The sequence below is a fragment of the Lagopus leucura genome, unplaced genomic scaffold (genome assembly GCF_019238085.1).
Source record: "Lagopus leucura isolate 7727_CA_CO unplaced genomic scaffold, USGS_WTPT01 Super-Scaffold_100002, whole genome shotgun sequence".
In the NCBI taxonomy this organism is placed as follows: Eukaryota; Metazoa; Chordata; class Aves; order Galliformes; family Phasianidae; genus Lagopus; species Lagopus leucura.
The window spans coordinates 12426955-12450531 of NW_024962263.1; the positions used below are offsets into that span (position 1 = coordinate 12426955).

Genomic DNA, 23577 nt, shown 5'->3' on the forward strand with positions numbered 1-23577 from the left:
TTAGAGATAGCTGGAGCTTTTGGGATTCTTAAATTTGTATTTCAAAGCTTCCCAGAGCTCCAAAACAGCTTTGAATCATTCTCAGGTGTGCTTCTGAGGTGATTGCCCTGCAGCCTAGCTCATACCTTAAGCATTTTACCTTAAGCCTGGTATTTCTTACCGCTGTGCCTGGAGGAGTTCATCAGCTAGATATTCCCAGAGCATATTGAGGGAACTGGGCTGAGTTGAATGTTTTTGCTTAAAGAATTTCAGGCCAGTATCTCCACTATTGCCAGAGCATGTCAGAACTGAATCTGCACACAGCAATCAAGCATTTCTGGGGCTCGAGTATGTGTGCTTGTATGAACACTGCTTGTCTAATAGCTGCTTTGCTCACCCAGGAAAGGAAAAGGCTGGATGCTGATCCAGTAGTTCTTTAACATGAATAAAGCAGAGGCTTGAATAGTGCTGATTGTCTAAAACACTGCAGTATGGAGTCATGCAGTCACGTGTGTTCAACTCTGGAATCAGTAGGAGTGCATTATCATCTGCATTCTGTGTTCAGTCCTCTGATCCTAAATCAACTGGTAGCCTGGTGATTAGGGCACCCTGCCTGCAAGTGAGGACACTTTTTTGCACTCAAGCTGTGTAGGTTTTGCCCAATCTGGATGTGCATCCTGAACACTGTGCCCTTTGTGCAGTATTTTCCTAAAGGCTGCAGTTTGCATGAAGAGTTGAATGCTCCATTTCCCTGCATGACATTTTAGTTACCATTTAGCCACTCCATTCTGGAGAATTTATAAGAATTTTTAAGACTGCCAAAATAAAGCTGGCTATTTAGATATAAATATTTACTCTACCTGAAATCCTGCGAGAGAGGGAAGAGTTAAGATGTTGCTTCAGTCAGGATCTGTGGCGGTCTGTGAGGCAATGAATACTTTTGGAAGTGTAGAAATGGTTGCACCTCCCTTCCCTTCCCAACATCCTCTTCTTGTATTAATGTGCCTGTTCCCTCATTTATTCCCATTTCTTTTCTCCATCACTGCCTTTCAGAATTATAGAGAGAGATGGAGGGAGAGAGGCCAATTCAAAACCACTGTTAGTTGGTGCATGTCCTAAAACATGAAGCCCAGTATGCTTTTTTCCAGTGGTCCCCTTCACAACCTTTCTGCAAGTATGTAGGAATTGTAGGAAAGAATAGAGTCACAGTGCATTGACGAGGCCCACACTGAAATAATTTTAGTTTCCTCATCTTTTTACTCTATGAACTAGGGAATTAAGAGAAGCTAATCTCGAAGATTTGGCTGAAAAGGAGAACTGAGGTAGGCTGTTAGTGTCAGCCATCCTGTCATTCAGCCTAATAACCTGCAGGCCCTGCACTGTACCAAGCTTATTATGTTCTAGGAACGGAGGAAGTTTGTGCCACTGCAAAGCTGCTTGGAAGCTCTGCTTGTAATTATTTTATTTACTGAAACTGTTTGTTGTTTTGTAGTAAAGAGTAGAAGTAGCAGATTTATGAGATCAGAGATCACTAAAGATATAATGCAAGACAGTTATCTGTATATATGCATTTTATTTTAACCAATGTAATTGGTTACTAAAACTGTCATTAGCAATTCCAGTTTTTATCTACATGACTTGGATTAAATGCATCGATCCATTCCCTTTGCAATCCTTATCTATATTTTCTACTACGTGTATGGTTACTTAGGAGTGCTTTAGGAATGCCCACAATTATGACACATGCAGAGTAAACCAGTTGCCAGCATGCAGTCATCCTGTGTAGAAGAACATTAGGATAAAGAGTACAAAACCATATTTAGAACTAGAACTAAATGTTTATGTTGCTATTCACTTTGAATCTGACTGGTACATACGCAGTGCAAGGTTTCAGGAGTGACATATGCCTATCTTCTTTTACATGTTCTCTAAGCGTGCATTTTTTCATACCTGGAGTATCCATCTCATTTTCTTTCTTCAGAAATCTATTGAACACTATTATGTTTTGTTGTATGGTTAAGAAATGTTCTTGCTACATATCTGAAACTGTTGTTACCTGTTTGGCTGAATATTTAGGAGAAATAAGAAAGCAGTTAATAGTGATAATTACTGTACTACAAACTACAAAGATTGGCCAAAAATACAGGAAAATTACAAAAGGGTGCCCAAACTGTGTGGACACTCTGTGGTATCTGCTGCAAGATCCTGTTTAGTAAGAGGGAGTAGAGTCTCAAAGGGGAGAAGATATGGGAAAGGAAAAGTGCTCTTGGTTTTGCTGTGCCACGTGGAGGAGAGGAAATAGTGGCTTATTGTAAACAGAATGGTAGAAACAATGTGTTGCAGCATCAAAACCCCTGCCTGACTTGCTGGCTACAAATAGGTTGGTCTCTGACAAATGGTCATTAAAAGTTTTCTGATAAAACAAGTTGCTTTTCTTGGGCATTCTAATGAAGCCACCTTTCATCCCCAGCTTTCTCAGTGTGGATGTGAGGTTGTGTCTTTCTGTCTATTCTGTTGTACTCCTATACCTGTGATCAGTTTACTCTGTAGTTTGGTACATCTAGGCATTCACACTTATGCTGGTTAAAAAAACAGTACAGTTTAAAATCAGTGCTGGACTAAGTCCAGTTTTTTACTCTGTGGGAAGTTCCATTCAGCCTTGTCCTACAAGAGAGGAAAGGAGAATAAATATCACAGTGGTTTCAATAGACCTGTGAGTGACTGGAGTATAAATAATATTTAAGAAGGGATTTTCTTGTTCCAGTTACTGATGGTAAAATAAAAGCCTTACAAAGTATTGATACATTTGCATTTTAGTTCTAAAATAGGTTGTATTGTTGCTGGTTTTTTTCTGCATCCAAGCCTCGAGTGCTAAAAATACACCAGCACTGTAACATTCCTTATCTTTATTATTGCGCACTCTCTCTGCCATTTCTGCTTGTCGTGAGGTCAGTCTACCGCAGAGGTGGACACTACTATGAAACTCATGAAGAACAAGGAGATTAAGAGTAGTCAGGATTTATATATGAAGGGGAAGTCATGCTTAGCCATCCTGATTGCCTTCTAGGATGAGGCAGCTAGCCAGCTAGCTTCTTTGATGAGGGGAGAATACTCAGTGTTGTTTACCTTGACTTTAGAAACTACGTTTAATACTCTTTCCTGTAAGGCTGCCTGAAAGCCTGCCAGGCTGACAAATGATGGGATGGATAAGTGAGCCCAGCCAGGCCCAGAGAGTTGTGATCAGTGGCACGAAGCCCAGCTGAAGGCAAGTCTGGTTAACACCAGTGTCAGTACTATTTATACATTCATTAATGACCAGGATGCTGACACAGAGCATCACCCTCACCAAGTTTGCAGACAGTACAAAACTTGGAGGAGTGGCTGATACACCATCCAACCAGAAGGATTTTGCTGCCATTCAGAAGGACCTGAACAAACTGGAGAATTCCAATTCTTAACTTTTTTTTTTTTTTAATTAAAGTATTACACCCCATATGCAAGCATTTATCCTCGAGTCCTTGCTATGCTGACTATCCCATCCTGACAATAACTTCTTTGTGTTTTTACTTTTATTGTGTAGTTTTCACTTGTGTGCTTTTCCACACCTTAGCACATTTCTTTGTAAAGCTGAGTCAGTAGCATGCAGCAGGGCTGAACCAAAGTGGTTCCTCAGTGACAGACAGCTGAACCTTGAGCTGGGGGTTACAGGTGAGGGAGGGCACTGAATTCAGAAGCAGCATGATGTACAGAGAAGGTGTAGATATACTTTGTTGGGTGGAGGTATGTTTCCAAATAGACTACCTTTTGTTGAGGTGTAGGGTAAGCTGTAATTACAGGTGGAATTTTGCTAAGAGTATATGTTTGTACAGTACTTCCCTCCAGCATTCAGATCTTGTTGCTTGAAATAATGTTCTGACACATGTGGTAGCTGGATATCATAATTGCTACAAAACCTTATGCGATTCCTATAGGCAAAGGAAAGCACAGCTGCTGCCCTCCTAAGCTAATGGAAGAAACTGATGTTATTAATACAGCAGTGGATGTTTGGAAGCCACTCTTTTGGGCTATTTGCTCTGGTCAGACTTTTATTTCAGCCCCTTCCAAGGGGGGCTGATAGTGCAGTAAGCAGTGGTTAAAGGTGGAAAACTGATTGCTTACAGTGAAAGAAAGTTCTGATCACAGAATCACAGAATCATAAGAGTTGGAAGGAACCTCTTGGAGATCCGGTCCAACCCCCTGCTAAAGTTTCCTGCAGCAGGTTGCACAGAAAAGCACAGGCAGGTCTTGAATATCTCTAGAGAAGGATACTCCATAAGCTCTCTGGGCTGCCCGTTCCAGTGCTCTGTCACCTTAAAAATAAAGAAGTACTTTCTAGTGTTTTTATAGAATTTTCTGCATCACAGTTTTTGGCCACTGCCCCTTTTGCTGCACACCACTGGGAAGAGTCTGGGCCCATTCACGTGACTCCTGCACTTTAGATATTTATAAACAATGATGAGATCCACCCCTCAGTCTTTTCCTCTCCAGGCTGAACAGTCTGTGGTGTCTCAACCTTTCTTCCTATGGCAGATGCTCCAGGCCCCCAATCAACTTTGCAGCCCTCCGCTGGACTCTTTTCAGCAGTTCCCTGTCTTTCTTGAACTGAGGAGCCTGGAACTGGGCACAGTACTCCAGATGTGGCCTTACCAGGGCGGAGTAGATGGGGAGGATCATCTCGCTCGACTTGCTGGCCTCACTCTTTTCAGTTCACCCCAGAATACCATTGGCCACCTGGGCCACAAGTGCACACTGTTGGCTCATGGCCAATCTGTTGTTCTACCAAGACACCCAGCTTTTTCTCCTCAGAGGTGTTTTCCAGCAGGCTAGCCCCTGATGTGTACTGATGCATGCAGTTATTCCTCCCCGTGTGCAGCACTCTATGCTTTTTCTTGTTGAAGCTCATCAGGTTCCTCTCCACCCAGCTCTCCAGCCTGTCCAGGTCTCGCTGAATGGCATTTCAGTCTCCTGGCCTGTCAGGCACTCCTCCCAGCTTCATACTGTCAGCAGACTTGCTGAGGATGCACTCTATTCCTTCATCTAGATGATTGGTGAAGATGCTCAACAAGAACGGGCAAATACCTTAACTCTGTTATCTTATCACAGGTTTTGATTTATTTTGGTGTGTCTAGTAAATGAATAGGATAACATGTTGAACAACAGTGTTTTCAGTGTTGTATGAAATGTAGTGGGAGTAAGACACTGGTTAATTATTAGAGTGTTTCAGCACCTTGTCATTAGTGGTGATGTGATGGTTGGTTTGAAACAGCAAGAGCAGAAATGTGTGTCAGCCATTCATTGTATAGGATGCTCTAAAGGAGCTAGGTGAGTTAGAATCTTGCATAGCACAAACACAGTTCCAAATTCATTTATTATTGTAAATGTAGATCATGGCAAAATAATGAAGTGAAGCATGCATAAAAATCTTATTGGTGTTTCTGTCAATACCAGGACTATCTTAGCTGAAAGGCACTCATAAGTTGCAAATCATACATTTATCACTGATCCAGGTAGCAAGGAAACTGTGCAGATGTTGGCCAGGAAACAGATATAATTACATTAAATTGAAAATGAAAAGCAGATTTGAATTGTTTAGATCACATTTCAATAAGAGGTAGCAATAAGGGATGTTGCTGTAGTTTTCTTGGTCTTATTGCTGGTTGGGATGCTTATCAACATCAGCCTTGAGCATTCAGAGAAATAAGGACAAAATGCAAGGTGAACAGAGGTCAGCAATTATACATCAAGCATTTGCTTTCCATGAAAGGCAATTTCATTAATGTAATGGAAAGAAGCAATAGAGAGGCAGTATTTGAGGCACATGGTGGTGTCTGGGTGCTGCCTTACTTAAGAAAAAAGACATATACTTCTAGTACTTATGGCTATATGGTTGAAGGCTGAGCTTTTAACACTACAGTTCATGTTTTTCCTTTGAAAACTGAACTTTGGGAGTGAGGAATAATTCATTCTACTGGGCAGCAGAGTCTGCCGAAAAACAGGATTGTTTTGGATTTGTTATGTCTGATGAAGAAGTGGAAAGGGTGATCAGCCTTAAATGTCAGAGCATAGTTGATAGCTGTACTTGTGAGTGTTGTAATTACAGCTGTAGCAGCAGCTGCCTCAGTGCCTTTCTCATCAACTGCAACAAAAGACTGATGAATGACTTTGGAAATAGACAAATCCCTCTTATCAGTCATCCCGCTGAAATCAGCATTGAGGCTGAAGGCACTTGTCATGCCCATGTTCTTCAGAGTATCACGGAGGTCATATCTGTCCTCCAGAGAGAACTTAGGCAGGTGCAGATCCACAAGAGTTTCTGTCATCTTCTTTGAATCAGCCCATTCCAACAGCTTCTCGAAGGTGAGTTCTCTTTCCAGCTAGTGTTTAAGAAATAAGAGGAATTTGATAGTGGCAAGGCTAAACCAATAATTAATAAACCAATCATTAATTATGACTTTTTTTTAACCAATTTTTAAAACAGTTTTTTAAATGGCATATTTAACATTCAGCTGAAAAACACGAAATATAAATTGCTTTCACTGATGACCAGAGAACAAGCTGCAAAGCAAATGTGATGCATAATGCTGCAACTTTTTGAGTGCTACTTCTGCCAAATCAATTGCAGAAGAAAGAAAGGGCCATATGGTCATCAGTCTGTCCTTTTTGTTCTGATGACTGAGTGGTGATACAGAATGGATGTAGCATAGCTTTTTACCTGCTCAAGACCAGTAGTGCCATCTTTGATGTCGTCAGGAAGTAGGATGAACATACTGAGTTCACGTTTCACATATGGAAGTTCGATCATTTTGAAGTTCATTTTTTCCATGGTAAGAACTGGAAATGTATTTTTCATGTACATCATCTTCACGAGCTTGGACTTATTCTGTAAGGTATTTATTTATCAGTTAGAAATAATTCCTTGAAAAAAGGAATTCCTTGTAAAGAGGAAACTTTCAGAAGCAGTTTCTGTAACAGAGATTTGACATTCTTTTTCCAGGGCTTTTCTTGACTGGACAGTATTGCTGATCTTGTCTCTTGTCCCAGAGTATTTTGCTGGGGACTGAGCTAACTGATTTTCTCTTTTCCCCAGAGCATGCACATCAGCCCACAGAGGAGAGAGGAACGTCAGCAAGAATTAGAGGGAGGGAGCATTCATGGCATACAGCCACCCAACACCACAGCAGTGAAACAGCTCTGGTGTAAGAGGATAAATGTTATGCAGCCTTTTTGTGATCTCCTCTCTATGGCAACATTACTTCTAATCTCACTCAGCCATGCACCCATCCAGTGGAGCTGTGCTGCTGCAGCTGTATTCACAGTTGGACTGTGCAGCACAGAGGTGTGAGTACTGTGCTCATCCATAGCATGGCATGCAGTTCCTGTCCAGGAAGCACGGACTCTCAATATCTGATTTTTACAATCTAGCCCTTATTCCTCAGTTTTGCAGAAAGGCTTTAAGTGACTCTAGCATTTTTGGAAACTGTGTTCCGTCTGGATCTAGTTATCCTTTGCCTGAGCAGCATCTTAATTTCCATAAATGTTGATGAGCTGACCACTGACACATTTTGCTGTAAGCAACTTTTCAGAGAGTCTGTTTACCAAAGAATGGCTAAAGGCTGGATGAAATAAAAGATGGTAACAGTAGGTGCAGTGTCCAGTCTGCTTGCTGTAAGGACACCAGAGGAGCTTACCTTGCTCAGGCGGAAGGGTTGCATAGATGTGTGTCCTGCCTGAAATTTCACTTCCCATTCTGCCTTGAAGTAAATGGCATTGACCAAAATCAACCTGGTCACGCTTTTCACATCATCCGAACTCAGCAAATTCTTGATTTTACCTTTTAAAATCAGAAAAGTCAGGCTGTACTCCAGTGTAACAAAGTGAGGGAATGTTTTGATTCTTTATCCGCTCTGTTCAACTCCTTACTGAAAAAGTGCAAGCCTCAGTGCCCTACTCCCTGAATTACTTCCCTGACATAAACCAGTTAGTCTGTTTGATGTTTGCTGCCCTGTTCTCCTGGCTAGCTGACTGCAATTGGCTTTTGCCTCAAAAAATGCCACAGTCTCATGGCAAGCAACTGGAAGCAGACAGCCATCTACTGCCCATACCAGAAGGCATGACCTGGATGCTACAGTCACAACTGTGAGAACAGGGTCCCAAAGAGGGCAGCAGGAAGAGGAAGGATGTTGGGGTAGAGCTCAACTTACTGTCTGTTTGTTTTTCCACCCAGGTGTTGATTTCCTTTCTGGTTTGTTCCGGTGCTGTCTTAAAGTTAACCTTGTGTGGCTCTGCTTTATAGTATTTCTTACTGAGCTGTATATATGTCTGGAAAATGGCATATAAAAAGAAAGAAACAAAGAAAGAAGGAAATATTCTGTATTGTACAATATTTTTGTAGTCCAGAAAGTAATTTGTTAGCTTTTGGACTTGTTAACTTTTTGCACATAGGCAACTGCAGAATGTTGCCTTTTGCTCTCTATTGAACAGTGAGTTAACGTTTAAGAAATAACCAAAGGACAAACATCTCCCTTCTCTTATTCTGTCATTCCCACTTTTATTTGGAGAAGGAAAGAATACTGTGCACATCCCTGGATGTGCTTATTTCAATATCTCATTTTCAATTGTATGTATTGAGGTTCCTAGTGATAAAGCTGTACTGCATGAAAAGGGGTCCTGCATTACAGCCAAATGCATTCTTATAAACTGGGAGAAGCCCAAATGGTATTTTCCAGTGAAGTTTATCTGGAAACCAAGACTCATCATCTGTGGCATTTATGGACAGCTTCAAAACTGTTCTATTAATAACAAGTGAATACAATGAATACAGTGCAAAACTTTTTTTTTTGGCAATTTTTCTTAATCCTCTTTGAAATAAAACAATTCAACTTACAGGCAGCAATGGATAGGTTTTTTCCACATAGATACGGTTGGCACTTCTCAGTGAGTAGGTGTTTCTGGGTTTGTTGAAGGCTGTCAGGAGCTCTTTGAATCCAGAGTGGATGTTTTCAGCTTGCTCATGCTCAGGGTCCTTGGAAAGAGAAACTGTACATTTACCAGTTGCATTTTTTGCATGAAGTTTTTGAAACACGCTAAGGGATAGATATTGGGGTGGAATTTCTGTTCCTCTCTCTTACTTTTTATCTTTCCAAATTTGCCACTGCTGCAGTTTGCAGGGCTCCGTTTATGACCTGATTAACTGATTTACCATATTGCAAACCTTCCAGACTATCTCAGTGACTTGTGCTTCTATACTTTTGAGTCTGAATGAGTGAAAGGAACTGAAATTGGATGTGTTGCAAAGTATACTGGGTTTTATACTTTAAATATAAAGAGAGCTGTGAACAAGAAATAGTGGACTCTTAAAACTGATTCCAGACATTTTAATTCTTATCTTGTGATTTCAGGTCTAATAGATACCATTCTTCTTCTTTTTGGTCTCCCCCGAGAGGGTCTGGCCACAGAAGAGCTTTCAGCTTCCACACCTTTGGTGAAATGAAGAACCTGCAAATAGAGTTTCCAGAGGTAAGAAGTTGGCATGAAAGAATTTGCGTGACCTAAAACCTAATAGAGATAAAATGGTTGTCTTGTTTGGCTCCGTATGATGACTCACTGTGCTATCTTCTGATCTAACTGGGGGGACACTGGAGCTGTAGTACATGTAAATCCCATACAGTAACAAGGAATAGTGTTGCTTCCCTCTGTAAGCATCATCACAGTACTTTTGTCTGCGCATTACAAGGCTGAACTCCCTTCCACAGCCATTGCACTCAGCAATAGCAGTGCATTTGTGCAAACCCAAATGTAATTTTTCCCTATGACAATGAAACAGGGCATCCCAATAGCAATTACTGGGCAGTGTTGAGCATCATAGCTTCAGAGAGCTACCTACCTTTGCCATCTCTCGTGCTGTATTGCCTTTTGCAGCCAGGTATGTCAGGGTAAGAGCAGATGATATACTCCAAGGGGAAAAGAAGATGTTTTTGTCCCTACTGGTCTCATTCAGCTTGTTGAAAAGATCAACTGTAAAGTTGCCAATTGATGATGAAACCTGTTCCATTGCTACAGCCTGGAAAGAGGCAACAGACAGAACTGTAGTATTTGAGTGTCTAAAATGATGTATGCAGTGCATATTAGTGAGAAATGTTACATTTGCAGTGCAGTGCATAGGTACCTTTTGAAACTAATAGCCTAGCTGTATGTTCTACACATACACTTACATGTACATACATGTGCCACCTGCTGGGAGCAGCAATTCCTTTTGGGTTTTTGTTATCCATCTCATAATTCCCTATCATTATAGATGTGTTCTCTTTTATAGATCTGCCCTTTTATTCAAGTTTCTTTCTGCCTTTGTTTTTCAAAAAGTGTGTAGATTTGTAAGCTGCATATTTTGTTCATTTTCATTCCTAACTCATTATCAAAGTAATGTTTCCAGGGAAGTTTAAGTAATTTTCGTACATGGGACATCTGAGATTTTCACTACATCATTTTGGATCTAGATAGAATTAGGAGCTAATACTGAGAATGTATTTAGGTGTAACTCTTGGGCTTATGGAATTTTTCTGGCTAGCAACCCATTTCAGATAATATAATGTATGACAAAGTTGTTATTTGCTTTTGAAGTGTTACCATTTTATTCACAGAGTCTAACTACAGTCTCTTCTTTATATTCTGGCAATTTTATTTTCCTCAGAAACTGGCAAATATCTATGTGTATAAGCTATGAGCATTCCAAACTTTAACTTACCTGTTCAGTAGTACCTTCTTATGGTGTTTTCTGATAGAGAGACTGGAAAATATTGTTGTTATTGTTGTTATTATTATGTAAAGAACAATTCATATTTATTGAATGGCACTGCAGAAATTGCAGGTCTGTCTCTGAAGTCTACAGATATTCATCAAGTTTTTGGCTACCAAACCACTTTAGTTTTTCTGGCAGTCATTATCCAGTCTATACCAAATCTGTACCATGGAGTGACATCCTCTCCTTGGAGAACCTGACCGAATGAGCATCAGGATAGAAACCTGTCTTACTCTACTCCTCTGAGTCCCTGTCCTGATCATGTACAAGGCAGAATGAAAATAGCCTTTGCTTCACCTGAAGTATGAGACTCCTTTATCAAACTGAATATTTTAATTAGTAAGACAACTACTGTCCTGACAAGATTTTCCTTCTTGTGATCAGTTATGCTCCCAACTGTTTTCCTTAGCTCACACATTCATTTTCTGTAAGACATGACATCTAGAAAAGCATATATAAAAATGACTACAGTATAACCCTCGTACATTTTACTTCCACTGTCATGCAGGCTATAGATAACCATTTAAAAACATCAGAAAAGTTATTTAAATTGGTTTAAATGCTTACCTGTGATCCAGTGAGAGAGAAGACCTGAGTCTTGTCCTGTCAGGTTTTGTGTCTGCGTGTTAAGCAGTGAATAAATTTAGAAATATAGTAGTTTGCACTTCCCTTTCCTTCTCTCCGATGTCAACTCTGTTCCCGCCTACTCAAAGCTTCTCTCTAATGAATCCCAAAACCATCTCATACAGTTTTGTCTTCCTTGTTGATCTTGTTACGTTCTAGTTCCTCGTTCATCTTGTTACATTTTTTGTTTTAGGCATTTCAAAGGAACAAAGGGGATCATAATCTCATTTTAACTGTTACACCACAATTGTCACTAGGAGGACAGCAAAACAATTCACTCGTTCATTTCAATGATCTTCTGGTGTTGTGAAGACAACTGGCTTGTTGTTTAAAATAAACAAATCTGGTAAAATGATTACTACATGAACCAGAATGCATGGTTTTGGTTTCTGAATTTAAGCAGGTATTGTAGGACTGGTCCAACTTTCCAGCCTTGTGAAGCCATGACTCTTTGTTTTTTAATAGAGACCTGGACAGGCTTGAGGATTGGGTCCATGTGAACATAAGGAGGTTCACAAAGGCCAAGTGTTAGGTGTTGCACTTGTACTGAAGCAATCCCAGATATGTGTTCGTACTAGGATAAGAACTCATCGAGAGTAGCCCTACTGAGAAGGACTTAAGGATCCTGGCAGATGAAGAACTTAACAGGAGCCAGCAGTGTGCTCTTGCAGCCTGAAAGGCCAACAGTATCCTGGGCTGCATCAAAAGAAGGGTGGCCAGCAGGGAGAGGGAGGTGATTGTCCCCCTGTATTCTGCCCTCATGAGGCCCCATCTGAAGTGCTGTGTCCAGGCATGAGGCCCTAGCACAGGAAATATGTGGACCTTTTGGAATGAGTGCAGAGCAGGGTCATGAAGATTAGAGAACTGGAAGACCTCTTCTATGAAGATTGGCTGCAGAAGCTGGGATTCCTCAGTCTGAAGAAGTGAAGAATCAGGGGAGACCTGATAGCAGCCTTCAAGTACCTAAAAGAAGCTTATAAATAAGGAGGGAAATCAACTTTTTGCATGGGTAGATAGTGATAGTACGAGGGGGAATGGTTTTAAACTAAAAGAAGATAGACTTAGATTAAATGCTGGGGAGAGTTTTCACTGAAAAGGTGATGAGATGCTGGAACAGGCTGCTCAGAGAAGCTATGATGCCCCATCCCTGGAGATGTTCAGGGCCAGGTTGGATGGGGCCCTGGGCAGCCTGATCTAATGCCTGATTTAGTCGTTGGCAGGAGGCTTGGAAATAGATGATCTTTCCTTCTAACCCAAGCCATTCTATGATTCTATGAATAAGATGCATCGGCGTAAAATGTCAAGAGCTTACAGACTGAATTAGACTCTGAGAGTCAAGTTTCAGAGTGAAGATCATTGGGAGCACAGGCAGAGGCAAAGCCATTGAAGATGTAAGGCTGAACATCTTGCTTCTTGTGTTGGTGAAAGAATCTAATTGCATCCATAGCTGGGAAACGCTTCAGAGAAACACTGCAAAATACTGAGTGCACAGTACTTGCATGCCATGGAGGAAGGCAAGAACTGAAGCAGCCCCACTGGCAGAACTTGAGCAAGGAAGGAGTGAAAAAAATACAGCGGGGATAAATACAATAGTTGTCACTCTGCTGTCCCAGAAAGCAGCAGGGCTGCTCTTGTGTGGGTAGGAGAAGGGGAAGGTAGTGGCAACATCTGTAAGAGTCTAAGGGATAGGGAAGGAAAGAGGAGGGAGGGAAGGAAACTATGGTGTGCCAAGCATTTTGCTGTAAGTCTGATTACAGGAACAGAGTAGGTCAAGTCTTCTGAAAAGTTATAGAAATCAGTGTTATGCAAGGCAGTGAAGAAATGTCAGAAATTAAACAAGTGGTGACGTTAGTACAATGAGAAAGGTTATAAAAAAAATCAGGGTAGAAGTCCACTGAATGATTGATCGGTGGGAAAGGCCAAGCTAGAGAGATTCCAAATCCTAAAGAAATATGCTGAGAGCAAGCAAGCAAGCAAGCTAAGTGCCCCTGTTAGTCAAGCTGCACAGGTGCCAGAGAGGAAGAGAAACTGAGGTGCTAAGGTAGAATGGATGTTGACAGAAACTAGACAGAAGCTGGTTTATAGTCCAGTGCATGCCTGGAGTAGGCCCACAGGTAAATTAGGTCAGCTACAGCCCTTTCCTGAATGGGAAGTCCTCAATTTTTCTAGGCAGTCTGCCCCAGTGTGTGCTACTTACCATGAGAAAATGCTGTTCCTCAATGCAAGATTCACCCTCTAATTTGGTTGCTATTGGCCTTTGGTAATGATCCAGCATTGCCAACAGGACATTCATTCTTTCATCTTTGCAACTATGCTTAAAATAGAAAAGATGGATGACATTTGTTTCTGAGTTTGGTTGCGCACTGTTGGGGTTTTGTTTCTCGTTGGCCTCCCAGACATGGCTTTTGTGTCTTTATTCCTGAGAAATATCAGGTAGTCCTTGAGTGACTTTTCCATTGGGACATGAAGCCATTCTGTTAGGTGAAGCAGGACATGTCAGAAACACCTCTGAGCATAGAGATCCTGTGATATGTTTCACAGCTGAGGCAGAAGGCAGTGCTTGTGAAGCTGTGTGAGGATACAGTGGAGCATTTGCTTCGCAACACTCACCGTATGTTCCTTCCCATTTGGGAAAGCAGAGCCAAAAGGAGCCTGGCCACATGGAATAATACAGAAAAGACTCACCATCAGTCAACACTCCTCTCTCTGCCAGAAAAAAGGTATCCTACCTTCGTGGGAGGGGATGTTTATAGTGAGATGCTGTCAGTGTGTGCAAGTGCTGTGAAGAGGCCCGGTCCTTTTCTCACCATTCTGAATTCAGAGAAGTAGGAGCATCGCTTGTGTTCTTAGATGTGCATGACTGATTGGGAATTCCCCCTCCTTAGGGGTAAGAGCTGTGAAAGCAGTGAATATGTAGGGAAGAATTTGCATGCAATCTTTCAGACAGCACTTGGGGAGTTAACATTACAGATTTGATTCTCCCAGTTGGTCTTGCCTTCAAGCAGCAAAATAAGTGGCAAAGGAGAGTAAAGCAGTGCTGGGCTAGAACAGTGTTGAATGAATTAAAGGTTAGGACAAAAGAGAGCATTTCAAGGTATGTGTTTTATTTAACGCTGGTTCTGCATTGTTTGGTATTTGCCAATTTATGAGGGTCAGAGATTAGAAAGTACGTGTGTTAGCTCCTTTGTGTGCAAGAGCAAACCGATGGTACCAGCAACACAGAGGATTTTGCAGCTTTGTTTCATTACCAGCCATGCTATGTTGTGAAGCTGATTTAAAACTGAAAAGGCTGTGGTAGAGGTGGCCTGGGACAGTTAGCTTTGAAGAGGTGTGACAACTTTATACAAGAATGAGTTTCTCCTGCTTCTTTTCTTCTTATGTGCAAAAGGAAGTGTATCGGGAAGTACTGTTTTAGATCAGCCTTGTCTGTTCTGCATTGTAGCAGTTCTGGTTTGGAAAGCACTGAAAAGACACATCCGTGTTGTTCAGTGTGCAGTTTGGTGTTTTGTAGTGCTGTATAATATGCTTATAAAGGAAAATGAATCAGAGGCTTGAATTCATGTTGTTTTTAATATGAGCTCTCTTCTAGCAGAGATTGTCAATAGTACAGGAAAATTATGGTAAAGTTCACAGTCTGTTGAGGTGCTCTTCGTGGCATACATTGTGTTCATCACTGTTGTAAGGGCTTGTTTATTAACAGTTGATTTTCTAGGGGGAGCAGAACCTTCCAAAGAAAAGGACGCACTTGGTCTTGTTGTGTCTGATAATGAAGAGAAAAGGGTGATCTGCTACAAAAAAAACTGCAGCACCAAGGCTTCGTGATGCTAGAGATGCTGAACTGGCAGCTGCTGCCTCTGTGCCTTCTTCATTGACTTCCACATAACATTTGTGAAAAACTTGTGACAGAAACAGGTCAGCATTCTCTGACATTCCCCTGAAATCAGCTTGACCTTCTGTGAAAGCGTCTTCTATCCCCATCTTGCTCAAAGTAGATTTCAGGTCATATTTCTGTTCTATTGTGAACTTGGGCAGATACACTTCCATTTTCATTTTCTCCATTAATTCTGGACTGATCCATGCAGACAATTTTTCAAAAGTCAATTCATTTATTAGCTGCAGTTAATTGAAAAGAGAACCAGAAAGTTACACAGTGTTCAAAAAACTGATCCCTAAGGGTTATTTCTTCTGTATTTTTATTTAAGAACTTTTCAAGCTACAAAAATTTTGTAGCTTTTTTTTGTAGAAGAAAATTGTACTTTTCAAGTACAAAAACCATTAGTGAACTGCCAACTCTGAAATATTTTCTACTAGGAAGGAATATTTTGCTCTGCTGTATGTCAGTGCAGCATTTGAACTGTTCTCAGTAATCATCAGGGAATGTAGAGGGGTTAAATATTTGTAAAACAACATCAGTGTCAAGTAACAGTAGTCTATTTGACTTGGTGCTCACATTTCTGTTTTCTGTATGTCTTAGAATTTAGTGAAAATAACTTTTTTTTCTACAAAACACCCACTAATATAAATGAGAATTTCACAATAGTTTACTATCTGAAGTCAGGTTCAGTGTGTTTACAGAAGGTGGCAGTGTGCATGTATATTAGCTCTGAACATCATAGAAAGTAATGCAGGGTGTCTAGGTTGTGCTTTTCTTTTTAATTGTCATAATATCCATCTGAGTCAGTACAGACAGTCAGCAAAACTGTCTTTCTGTCCTCCTTGTTCTTCAGCTAGAGTTAGAGCCAGTCTTGTTGGGTTTGGGCTACTTATTTCCAGCACTGATCAACATTAGAAAGCACGGAAGTGCAACCTGCCAGGAGCTAAAAAGAAAACTAAACAAAACATTCAAGAGGTTCAATTTCATAACATTTGAGCAAGTTTGAGGTTTGTTTTTCCTTGAGCCTCCTTCAAGGAAACCTTCCTTCCTAGAAATAAGGCTGTAACCTAATGTTTTACCATGGATATGCATGAAAACATTCTTGTTTCTCACACAATTTGAGCTTACAGTTACCCTTTACCTTTTGTAGGCCAGTGATATCCCGTGGCAGCAGGATGAACATACTGAGGTCGTTATTGACATATGGAAGTTCAAGAACATCAGTCTGGACTGATTCTACGTAGGTCCAGTTAAATTTATCAGCCAGGTGCATCATTGGCACTGGTTTAGTTGTATGCTGCAACAAATCAAATGAAAAGCTTGCTATTTATACCCAGAACAGTAAAAAACTACATTGAATAGCATGGTGGAGGTACATCCCTGTGGCTCTTAGAGAAGCTGTAGGATCTACAGAGGGCCCCTCGCTTCTGGGAATGCACTTGGAGGCTATGAAGGCTATCTTAGCCAGCTAGGATGACACATATTTACTGGAAGCACTGTTCCACTCTGATTCATTGTATGGTTCAAAATGAAAATATATAGAACTAGTTCATACAGTTTTATACACATCTATGTTTTCCTGCTTTGAGAGGTGTGTGGAAGTTTGTTTCAAGCTGGCTTATGTTAATTTTATTTGTGCCTTGGGTGCTAGCATGTGTGTGTGCAATCTTTGTAGTGAAGATGTGCTAAGAAGGATATAGCATATGTTTTAAATATTCTAATTTTAGTGTGGTGTGGATTTAAAGAATGGCAGGAATTTATCTCCTCCATCTTTTTCACTGTTTTTTCAACCTGCAGTCTGGTATATAAGGCAGTATGTTACCATACCGTATTTATTCTGAAAGGCCTTTGCCTGGTTTCTTCAGCGTCAAACTTTGTTGCCCAGTTTCCTTTGAAGTAGAGTGCATTTACCAGGACTAGCCTGGTGAGTGAATCTATGGATCCAGGAGGCAGCAGACTTTTTATTTTACCTACAGAAAACCAAAGAACATTTACATATTTGTGCAGCTTTACTGTTTCAGAGTAAATGTTGGCATAGTTAATGAAGAAATAAGGAAATTTGAAGTGTTGATTTGGCATGCTTCTAGGTTGAGATTATTCACAAATACACAACAACACTGTTTTGTAGAGAAGACCACATTCCTTTCCCATTCAAATGGAGAAAGATAATTTTAGTAAGGGCTTTCCAGCAGATGATTACTTCAGCAAAATTGTTCTGATTTCCCTTTCTGAGTTAAACTGTTTACCTGCCTTGGGCCCTTTGGGCACAGAGAATTTGTTCATGACTAAAATTGCTTCCTTCAGAACTGGGAGAGGAGATGGTTGAGCTTACCTTCAGTCTGGTGTTCAACCCTGGAATTGATCTCTCTTCTGATTTCATTTGCTGCTCCCACAAAGTCAACTGATTGTGGTTCTGCACTGTGGTATTTCTTGGCTAACTGTAAGTATTCCTGCAGTGCAAGAGAGACATCTGTCTTATGTTTGTTGCCTGCCACATAAATGCCAATAAATAACTATAGCCAAGTGGAGAGAACGAATAAAAATTACATAGGCTATAGCATTTATGTATAATGCATATAGCAGAAGAACACAGTACTTTTTTAATTTGGAAATGCATAATTAAAATGTTTTTGCCTAGCCACAACTGTGAATCACACAAATTAAATACATATCCTATAAAAGTAAAATCATGATATCTAAATTCTCAAGAAGAACCTCACAGGAAGTATGCGTGTTAGAAATAATAACACAATTTGCAGATGTAATGAAAATATTTGAAAGTATATGAATTATTATTGTTTGTTGTCATAGGTAGATCATAAAGTTTGACACACGCAGTATAACATGAATAAGGGCCTACGTACCTTACTGAAAGGCAGCGACTTTTCTCCATATAACTGGTTGACACTTCTGAGCAGGTAATTTTTAGTGGGTTGGTTGATTTCCAAGTTGAGTGCTTTAAACCCAGCATGGATATTACCTGATTTGCCTATTTCTGTCTTGGAGACAAGGAAATAAGGGTTATGCATTTCAAAATTTCTAAATTCGTTCCTCGTGCAGCTCTATGTAAACTATTGCTATTCAGGTGGTGTTGACTGTACTGCAGTGCAATATGTGTACTAACTCAGACAGATATTAAAAGAATGACATGAAATTACTAAAAGTTTCACAACGCTATAGATTCTGTAAGAGCCTTGGAGTGCAAGTAGTAAGAGCTTGAACTGTGTAGAATGTTTAAGGGATTCTAAATGGAGGTTGCAAAACCAAGTACAACAGAGAGAGAGACAGAATGTAATTGCTAAACTATACATGAAGACTTGGCTGTGTGACTCCTGGTAAGATTTATGAAAGTTAATTATGTGGTAAGTTTTCCCTTAACTTTTTTAACCTTCCTTTAAATATTAATATTTTGCAGATGCTTTTTGTTGCAGTAATCGCAGTAAATTCTTTATATTTAAGTAACAGGATTAAATGAATGTGGACTCAAACTGTCAAACCAGCTTGAGGAAATGAAGCTGTGAATTATTGAACTAAAAAACTGGACCTGTATTGTATTCATCTTGTTACTACAAGAGAATCAGAGGCATGAACAGCCATCTAAATTTCTAAGCTGTTAGAACAGTTTCTTTTCACTGCCTAAAGTGCTCCATAGTTCTTACAGTTCAGACAAGCATTACTCATGAGAAACAATCCATCTCTTGTTCATGCAGTGTAAATGGGTTGTTGACGTAGTCCCCAAAATTACTCTTCCCACCGTGGCTGTAGACCCAAGTTCCTATTTATCAGAACTTGCTGCCACAGGGGTTTTGTGGATAGACTTCAGGGAAACGATTTACCCACAGAAAGAAAAAGGACTGATGGGAAAGAGTAGGGAGAGGAACTTTTTACCACAGTGGCTGCATTGTCAGTGAGGAAAAATGGCTTTACTCACTCAGAGAGTGATTTCCAAATTTTCTGCTCACTTAAATTAAATCTATTTTGAAAAAAGATGCCTGCCAGTCTGTCAAAGAAATATCTCAGGAATATGATAGTTTCCATTTCTTTAAGATTTATTGCAAAGTCTGCCTTAGGAAATTCCAACATGCCAGTTTATTTACTAAACTTTCAAATGAAATAGAAACTAATTTCTGAAATGTATCAAGCACAGGTAGCCTGTAAAAGATACTTCTGTAGTTGTTTTTTTTTGTTGCTGTTGTGTTGATGCTGCAATCAAATGTGTGGGAGAGTAGTATTGTTTTGATTTGTTCTGAGATAGGGACTGTGCCTGTTCAAAGAACATGTTGCTAAATAACTAGCTATTGAACAGTGATAGTTAAAAAGGAAAGAAAGAAAGAAGAAAAGAATGAAGGAAAGATTGAAAGAGAAAAAGGAAGAATGAAGGAAAGAGAAAAAAAAGAAGAAAGAGAAAAAAAAGAGAGAAAGAAACCTCTCCTCAAAGCTGAAGGGAGAAGATCAAGAGATCCATTGATAGAGAATAGCCCCATCATTACATTTCAAATTTCACAAATTTGAGGTTAAATTTTGCAATTCTACCTAAAAATGGGAAACGTCTTAAATATTGCATAAGATGAAGGTATCACAGGATGCTATACCAAATAGTTGTGTATACTGCATTTAAGGAAGGCAAGCAGAGACAAAATAAAAGCGAGGGAACGTGTTACCATGACCATTACGTGATCATTGGACTTGGTGATCTACCTTCTGGAAACAGGCACGGCGATTTGATAGGCGCTCGTCTGTTCTGGAATAGACTTGCATTCTTACAGTTGTGGTGACATTTCTGGCTCCTTCAGCTTCATTGAAGTAGAGTACCTATAGTGGAAATTGCAGTAATCAGTGCAGTAACAGAAAATTTGCTGTTTCAGTAAAAACTTTCAGTGATGTCATAGGTCTGGTGATGAAAAGACAATGCCAGATTTTACTTTTGAACCCCTGTGTACAAGATGTCTTGAGCATACTTAGATGAGGGTTGCAAGCAGAACTCTCATGTATCTGGTATTTCTAGAGGAATTTGCCTGCTTCAAGTTGGCCCTTGTACTCACAGGAGTATACCTGGGAAGGGCCAGTTATTTCCAGGTGGAAACTACCGAAGCATAGGTGTAAAGGGAGAGCCCACTACATGTCAGAAAACACTGGGAGCAGATTCATACCCTACATGCCTTCCTCTGGGCATGTGCACCTTACCCAGGCTACAAAACTGTACATCTAACCTTGGAACATTTTTTCAGAAGCCTTTTGTTTTGTTTTGTTTTCCCTTCTTCCTGACAGAAGATCTCTCCTTTCTTTGTGACCCCGCTGGTCCTCATTTGTCCTGTAGCTCAATAGTTGGATTGCTGCTTTAGCAGGCGATGCAGCTTCCTGCCTTAGCAGATGCCAGTTCACCAGTTCTCCTGCAGTACAGGCTAGGTAACCATGTTTGCATTGGGACTGTTCTCACTGCTGCCTGTTGAAGCTGTGAACTTTGCACAAATAGAGTTTAGGAACTTCAGTAGGTGATTTTTCCTGTAAAATACATACTCAAAAGAAGGGGTTGTATTATCACCCTGTGTTTCTTCTCTGACCTCGTGAGTTTGTAGATTTATGGTAGCAAAGCCCGAAACTTACTAGAGATATAGCAAAGGGTCTTTCAGCATAGGGCCATTTCCAAAGAGATGAGACAGAAAATGAGAATTTTCTGGGGCAAGGCAGGTGGAGAATCCAAGTTTCTCTCTCACTGGTGAGTGCTCAATTATTGAACTTTGGGATAAAGAACCCTTCTTTCTTCCAGTGAGATTTAAAAGGAGAGAGTGTCTGCAGTGACTAGTGCCACTGCTCCCATTTGGTGTTTGCAGAAGCTAGTGGAGGCTATGTCTTTTGACCTGTATATGGTTTTCCGTTGATGCATCATGGTCAATTTCTTTCAGAGAGAATGTTAACTCTAAGAGATCAACTCTTCTCAGACTCACCTTTGCCATCTGATCTGCAGTGTTGCCTTTGGCTCCCAAATACACAGTAGCGAGGGCAGATGAAATACTGAAAGGGGAGAACAAAATGTTCTCATTGTCATCTTCCTGACACTCATGCTTGAATAAGTCAAGAGCAAAGCTTGTGTTTGCTTTATTTAAAGCTTCCATTGTTCTGAACCTGCACAGAAAGAGACAAAAGATGTTATTAGCCAAGAATTAATTGTGTTTACTATATGTCTGCAGGCTTCCTTTCAGAAGCATTTTAAGTTTGATTTATGATTTGTAGGCTTTCTGGAAGTATTTTCAACACTTATTGACTGTGGAAGATTGACAGTGCAGCACAGTGATCCTTTGAATGACTGAAAGTCACTGGCAGTGTATGTCCAAAGGCAAAATCTAGACTGTGCCAGTATTTTCCTCAGCTCTCCTCTGACTTCAGGAAACTGAATGAAAGCATTCTGACCTGTCAGCGCTGGTACGGTATTCATTTCTGCCAACTATGTGTGTTGTTTGTAGTGTATGAGTGAACTCTCCTTGGATCAGCAGAAGTTCACTTGGAAAGACAGATATCCGTGCAAGGGACAGTCAAGAGTAACAAATGAAAATTCATCAAAATAGCATGATTACAGTGTTGTACTAAAAGAAAAAGCATGCAATTTATAACTATATGGTGAATTCTATGTAAGCAATATAATGATATGGTAAAGATCTTACAGATGGAAAGAAGAGAGGTGTCTCCATTAGCTACTAAAAGGTTATATTAAGTGTAGCATAGCCCATTTCACCAATGACACTAATCAAACTCAAATGATGCAGAAAAAGCAGCCTCCTATTCCATTTTGTATTTGTTCATCAGGACTGTTCTTTACAGTATCTTCGAGTGACATATGATAATGTTACTCACTGGTGCATGGGCTAGAAGATGCTGAGAAATTGTTTCTTATGACTACTGGTGCAAGAGCCTTTTGGTGCTCATAACTGTAGTGAACAAATACTCTATTCCTTTAGGATACAAGAAAATATTGAAGCACTAGGCAAGCACTCTGTAACTACTGTGTGGTAAGAAATTTCCTGAATTCCATTTTTAACTTTCAAAAATTTCCTGAAACTGTGTCTTAGGGTGCTAGCTTCCCAGTTCTGCAAAGCAAAATTTCCTTACTCAGTAGAACACAAGTGCTGTTCATTGTTCTTTGCATTGCAGTTGAAGCTGAGAGCATTAGGTATGTAATAGGAGCTATTCTGATTTATACAGAATGGCCATAAAGATGTACTGACTGTGTCTTGATGTACATGAGAACTGAAGAGCATAGGAACAAATGATCTAAGTTAAGCAAACACAGTGGTTCTTATTCTGCTATGATATACATGTCTGCCAGTGAGAATAAGTTGCTCTTGCTGCATATTTCTAGACTTGCCCCTTCTAGACCTTACCTGTGCCATCTTAGTAAAATTCTTCCTCAAGTATTTGTTCTTTTCTATTCAGATTTCCTCTGCCTTTTTTTCTATGCATTTGTCAACATCACCCAAGAGTACACGAAATAAACAATCTCTAGAAATAATTACAGTACCTTATTTTGTGCAGGGAGGAAGACTGCTGCTCTGGGTCTGTTCAAGGTTTCTGCAGTTCAGATGGTGGGTAGGCTGAATTTATAGTCTGCCTGACCTGTTCTTCAAAGGTTCTTATGACTCATGACTTTGCAATTTATTTTGCCCTAAAGGCCACATCCCTATGGAAGAACTGAATCATCTCAGAGTAGGATGTGAGGTGATGGTGAGAGTAATACCATACAAGAACCTTACAAAACTGACTGCAGAAATATTTCTATAAACGTTTTTGTGGCAACAGGCTAGTAACAACTTGAACCATCACAGCTTGAAACAACATTTCTTTTGCAATTTGGAGGCCAAAAAAATGCAGTAGCTGACCTACTTATGATTCCTCTAATAGAAACAGTTTCCGAGGAACAGAGAAAGGACAGTGACATCATATTTGTGAGTTTTTCTATTGTCCGTTTCCTACTGATAAAAAGTTGGTCATTTCTGGTGGGCTTCTATTTTAGTAAAGTGGATTTTGTTTATCTTGGAGGATTCTAAAACTGTATAAGCAGGGAAGCATTTTCATTGTGAGATAACAAAGGTTGAGAAACACTTATCAGACGCTTTTCTTATCGCTGCAGCAGCACTAGAACCTGATGTGGGTTTCAGATTAGACTTGTTTTTTTTTTTTTCTGCTGCCTCAGTTTCCCTGTTCTAAGTTGAAAGCAACTGTTTGCCCTTTGTAGCATTTCAGAGATGTATTCTTTACTTTCTCCAGAAACTGA

The 23577-nt window shown here is 40.1% G+C and overlaps 2 protein-coding genes and 1 long non-coding RNA gene across 4 annotated transcripts in view; 1 reads left to right on the plus strand and 2 right to left on the minus strand.

The window, feature by feature from the left end:
- Positions 1 to 5139: 5139 nt before the first annotated feature.
- Positions 5140 to 11664, minus strand: LOC122179401 (heterochromatin-associated protein MENT). Of its 2 annotated transcripts, XM_042870242.1 has the most exons (9): positions 11381 to 11663; positions 10760 to 10801; positions 9902 to 10078; positions 9430 to 9513; positions 8903 to 9040; positions 8220 to 8337; positions 7707 to 7849; positions 6731 to 6898; positions 5140 to 6392 (listed from the first exon to the last, which is right to left on the minus strand). In XM_042870242.1, the coding sequence occupies exons 3-9, from the start codon at positions 10067 to 10069 to the stop codon at positions 5979 to 5981; spliced, it is 1233 nt and encodes a 410-aa protein (XP_042726176.1). In that variant the 5' UTR covers positions 10070 to 10078; positions 10760 to 10801; positions 11381 to 11663; the 3' UTR covers positions 5140 to 5978. The 2 variants fall into 2 exon arrangements, with proteins under 2 accessions (XP_042726176.1, XP_042726177.1); XM_042870243.1 differs by lacking the exon at positions 10760 to 10801 and having other exon boundaries at positions 11381 to 11664.
- The window catches only part of LOC122179409, a 67555-nt gene continuing 53400 nt past the window's right edge, over positions 9423 to 23577 (plus strand). Inside the window, exon 1 of the long non-coding RNA XR_006178681.1 lies at positions 9423 to 9534. This is a non-coding gene — a long non-coding RNA (uncharacterized LOC122179409). The remainder of the gene's footprint in view (positions 9535 to 23577) is intronic.
- LOC122179400 (serpin B10-like) lies at positions 14989 to 23054 on the minus strand. The gene is made up of 8 exons (XM_042870241.1): positions 22825 to 23054; positions 21257 to 21434; positions 20010 to 20123; positions 18176 to 18310; positions 17644 to 17761; positions 17139 to 17281; positions 16453 to 16608; positions 14989 to 15550 (listed from the first exon to the last, which is right to left on the minus strand). The coding sequence occupies exons 2-8, from the start codon at positions 21422 to 21424 to the stop codon at positions 15146 to 15148; spliced, it is 1239 nt and encodes a 412-aa protein (XP_042726175.1). The 5' UTR covers positions 21425 to 21434; positions 22825 to 23054; the 3' UTR covers positions 14989 to 15145.

Bases quoted from the DNA above. Each gene is read 5' to 3' on its own strand.
- LOC122179401 (XM_042870243.1), bottom strand. From the start codon at position 10,069: ATGGAACAGGTTTCATCATCAATTGGCAACTTTACAGTTGATCTTTTC. The intron at 7,850-8,219 runs GTAAGTTGAGCT...TGATTTTAAAAG, and splicing joins GGTGGAAAAACAAACAGACA to GTAAAATCAAGAATTTGCTG. The intron at 6,393-6,730 runs GTAAAAAGCTAT...CTTAAACACTAG, and splicing joins GCACTACTGGTCTTGAGCAG to CTGGAAAGAGAACTCACCTT.
- LOC122179400 (XM_042870241.1), bottom strand. From the start codon at position 21,424: ATGGAAGCTTTAAATAAAGCAAACACAAGCTTTGCTCTTGACTTATTC. The intron at 18,311-20,009 runs GTAGATCACCAA...CTTGTCTCCAAG, and splicing joins GCCGTGCCTGTTTCCAGAAG to ACAGAAATAGGCAAATCAGG. The intron at 17,762-18,175 runs GTACGTAGGCCC...CTTGCACTGCAG, and splicing joins AGTCGCTGCCTTTCAGTAAG to GAATACTTACAGTTAGCCAA.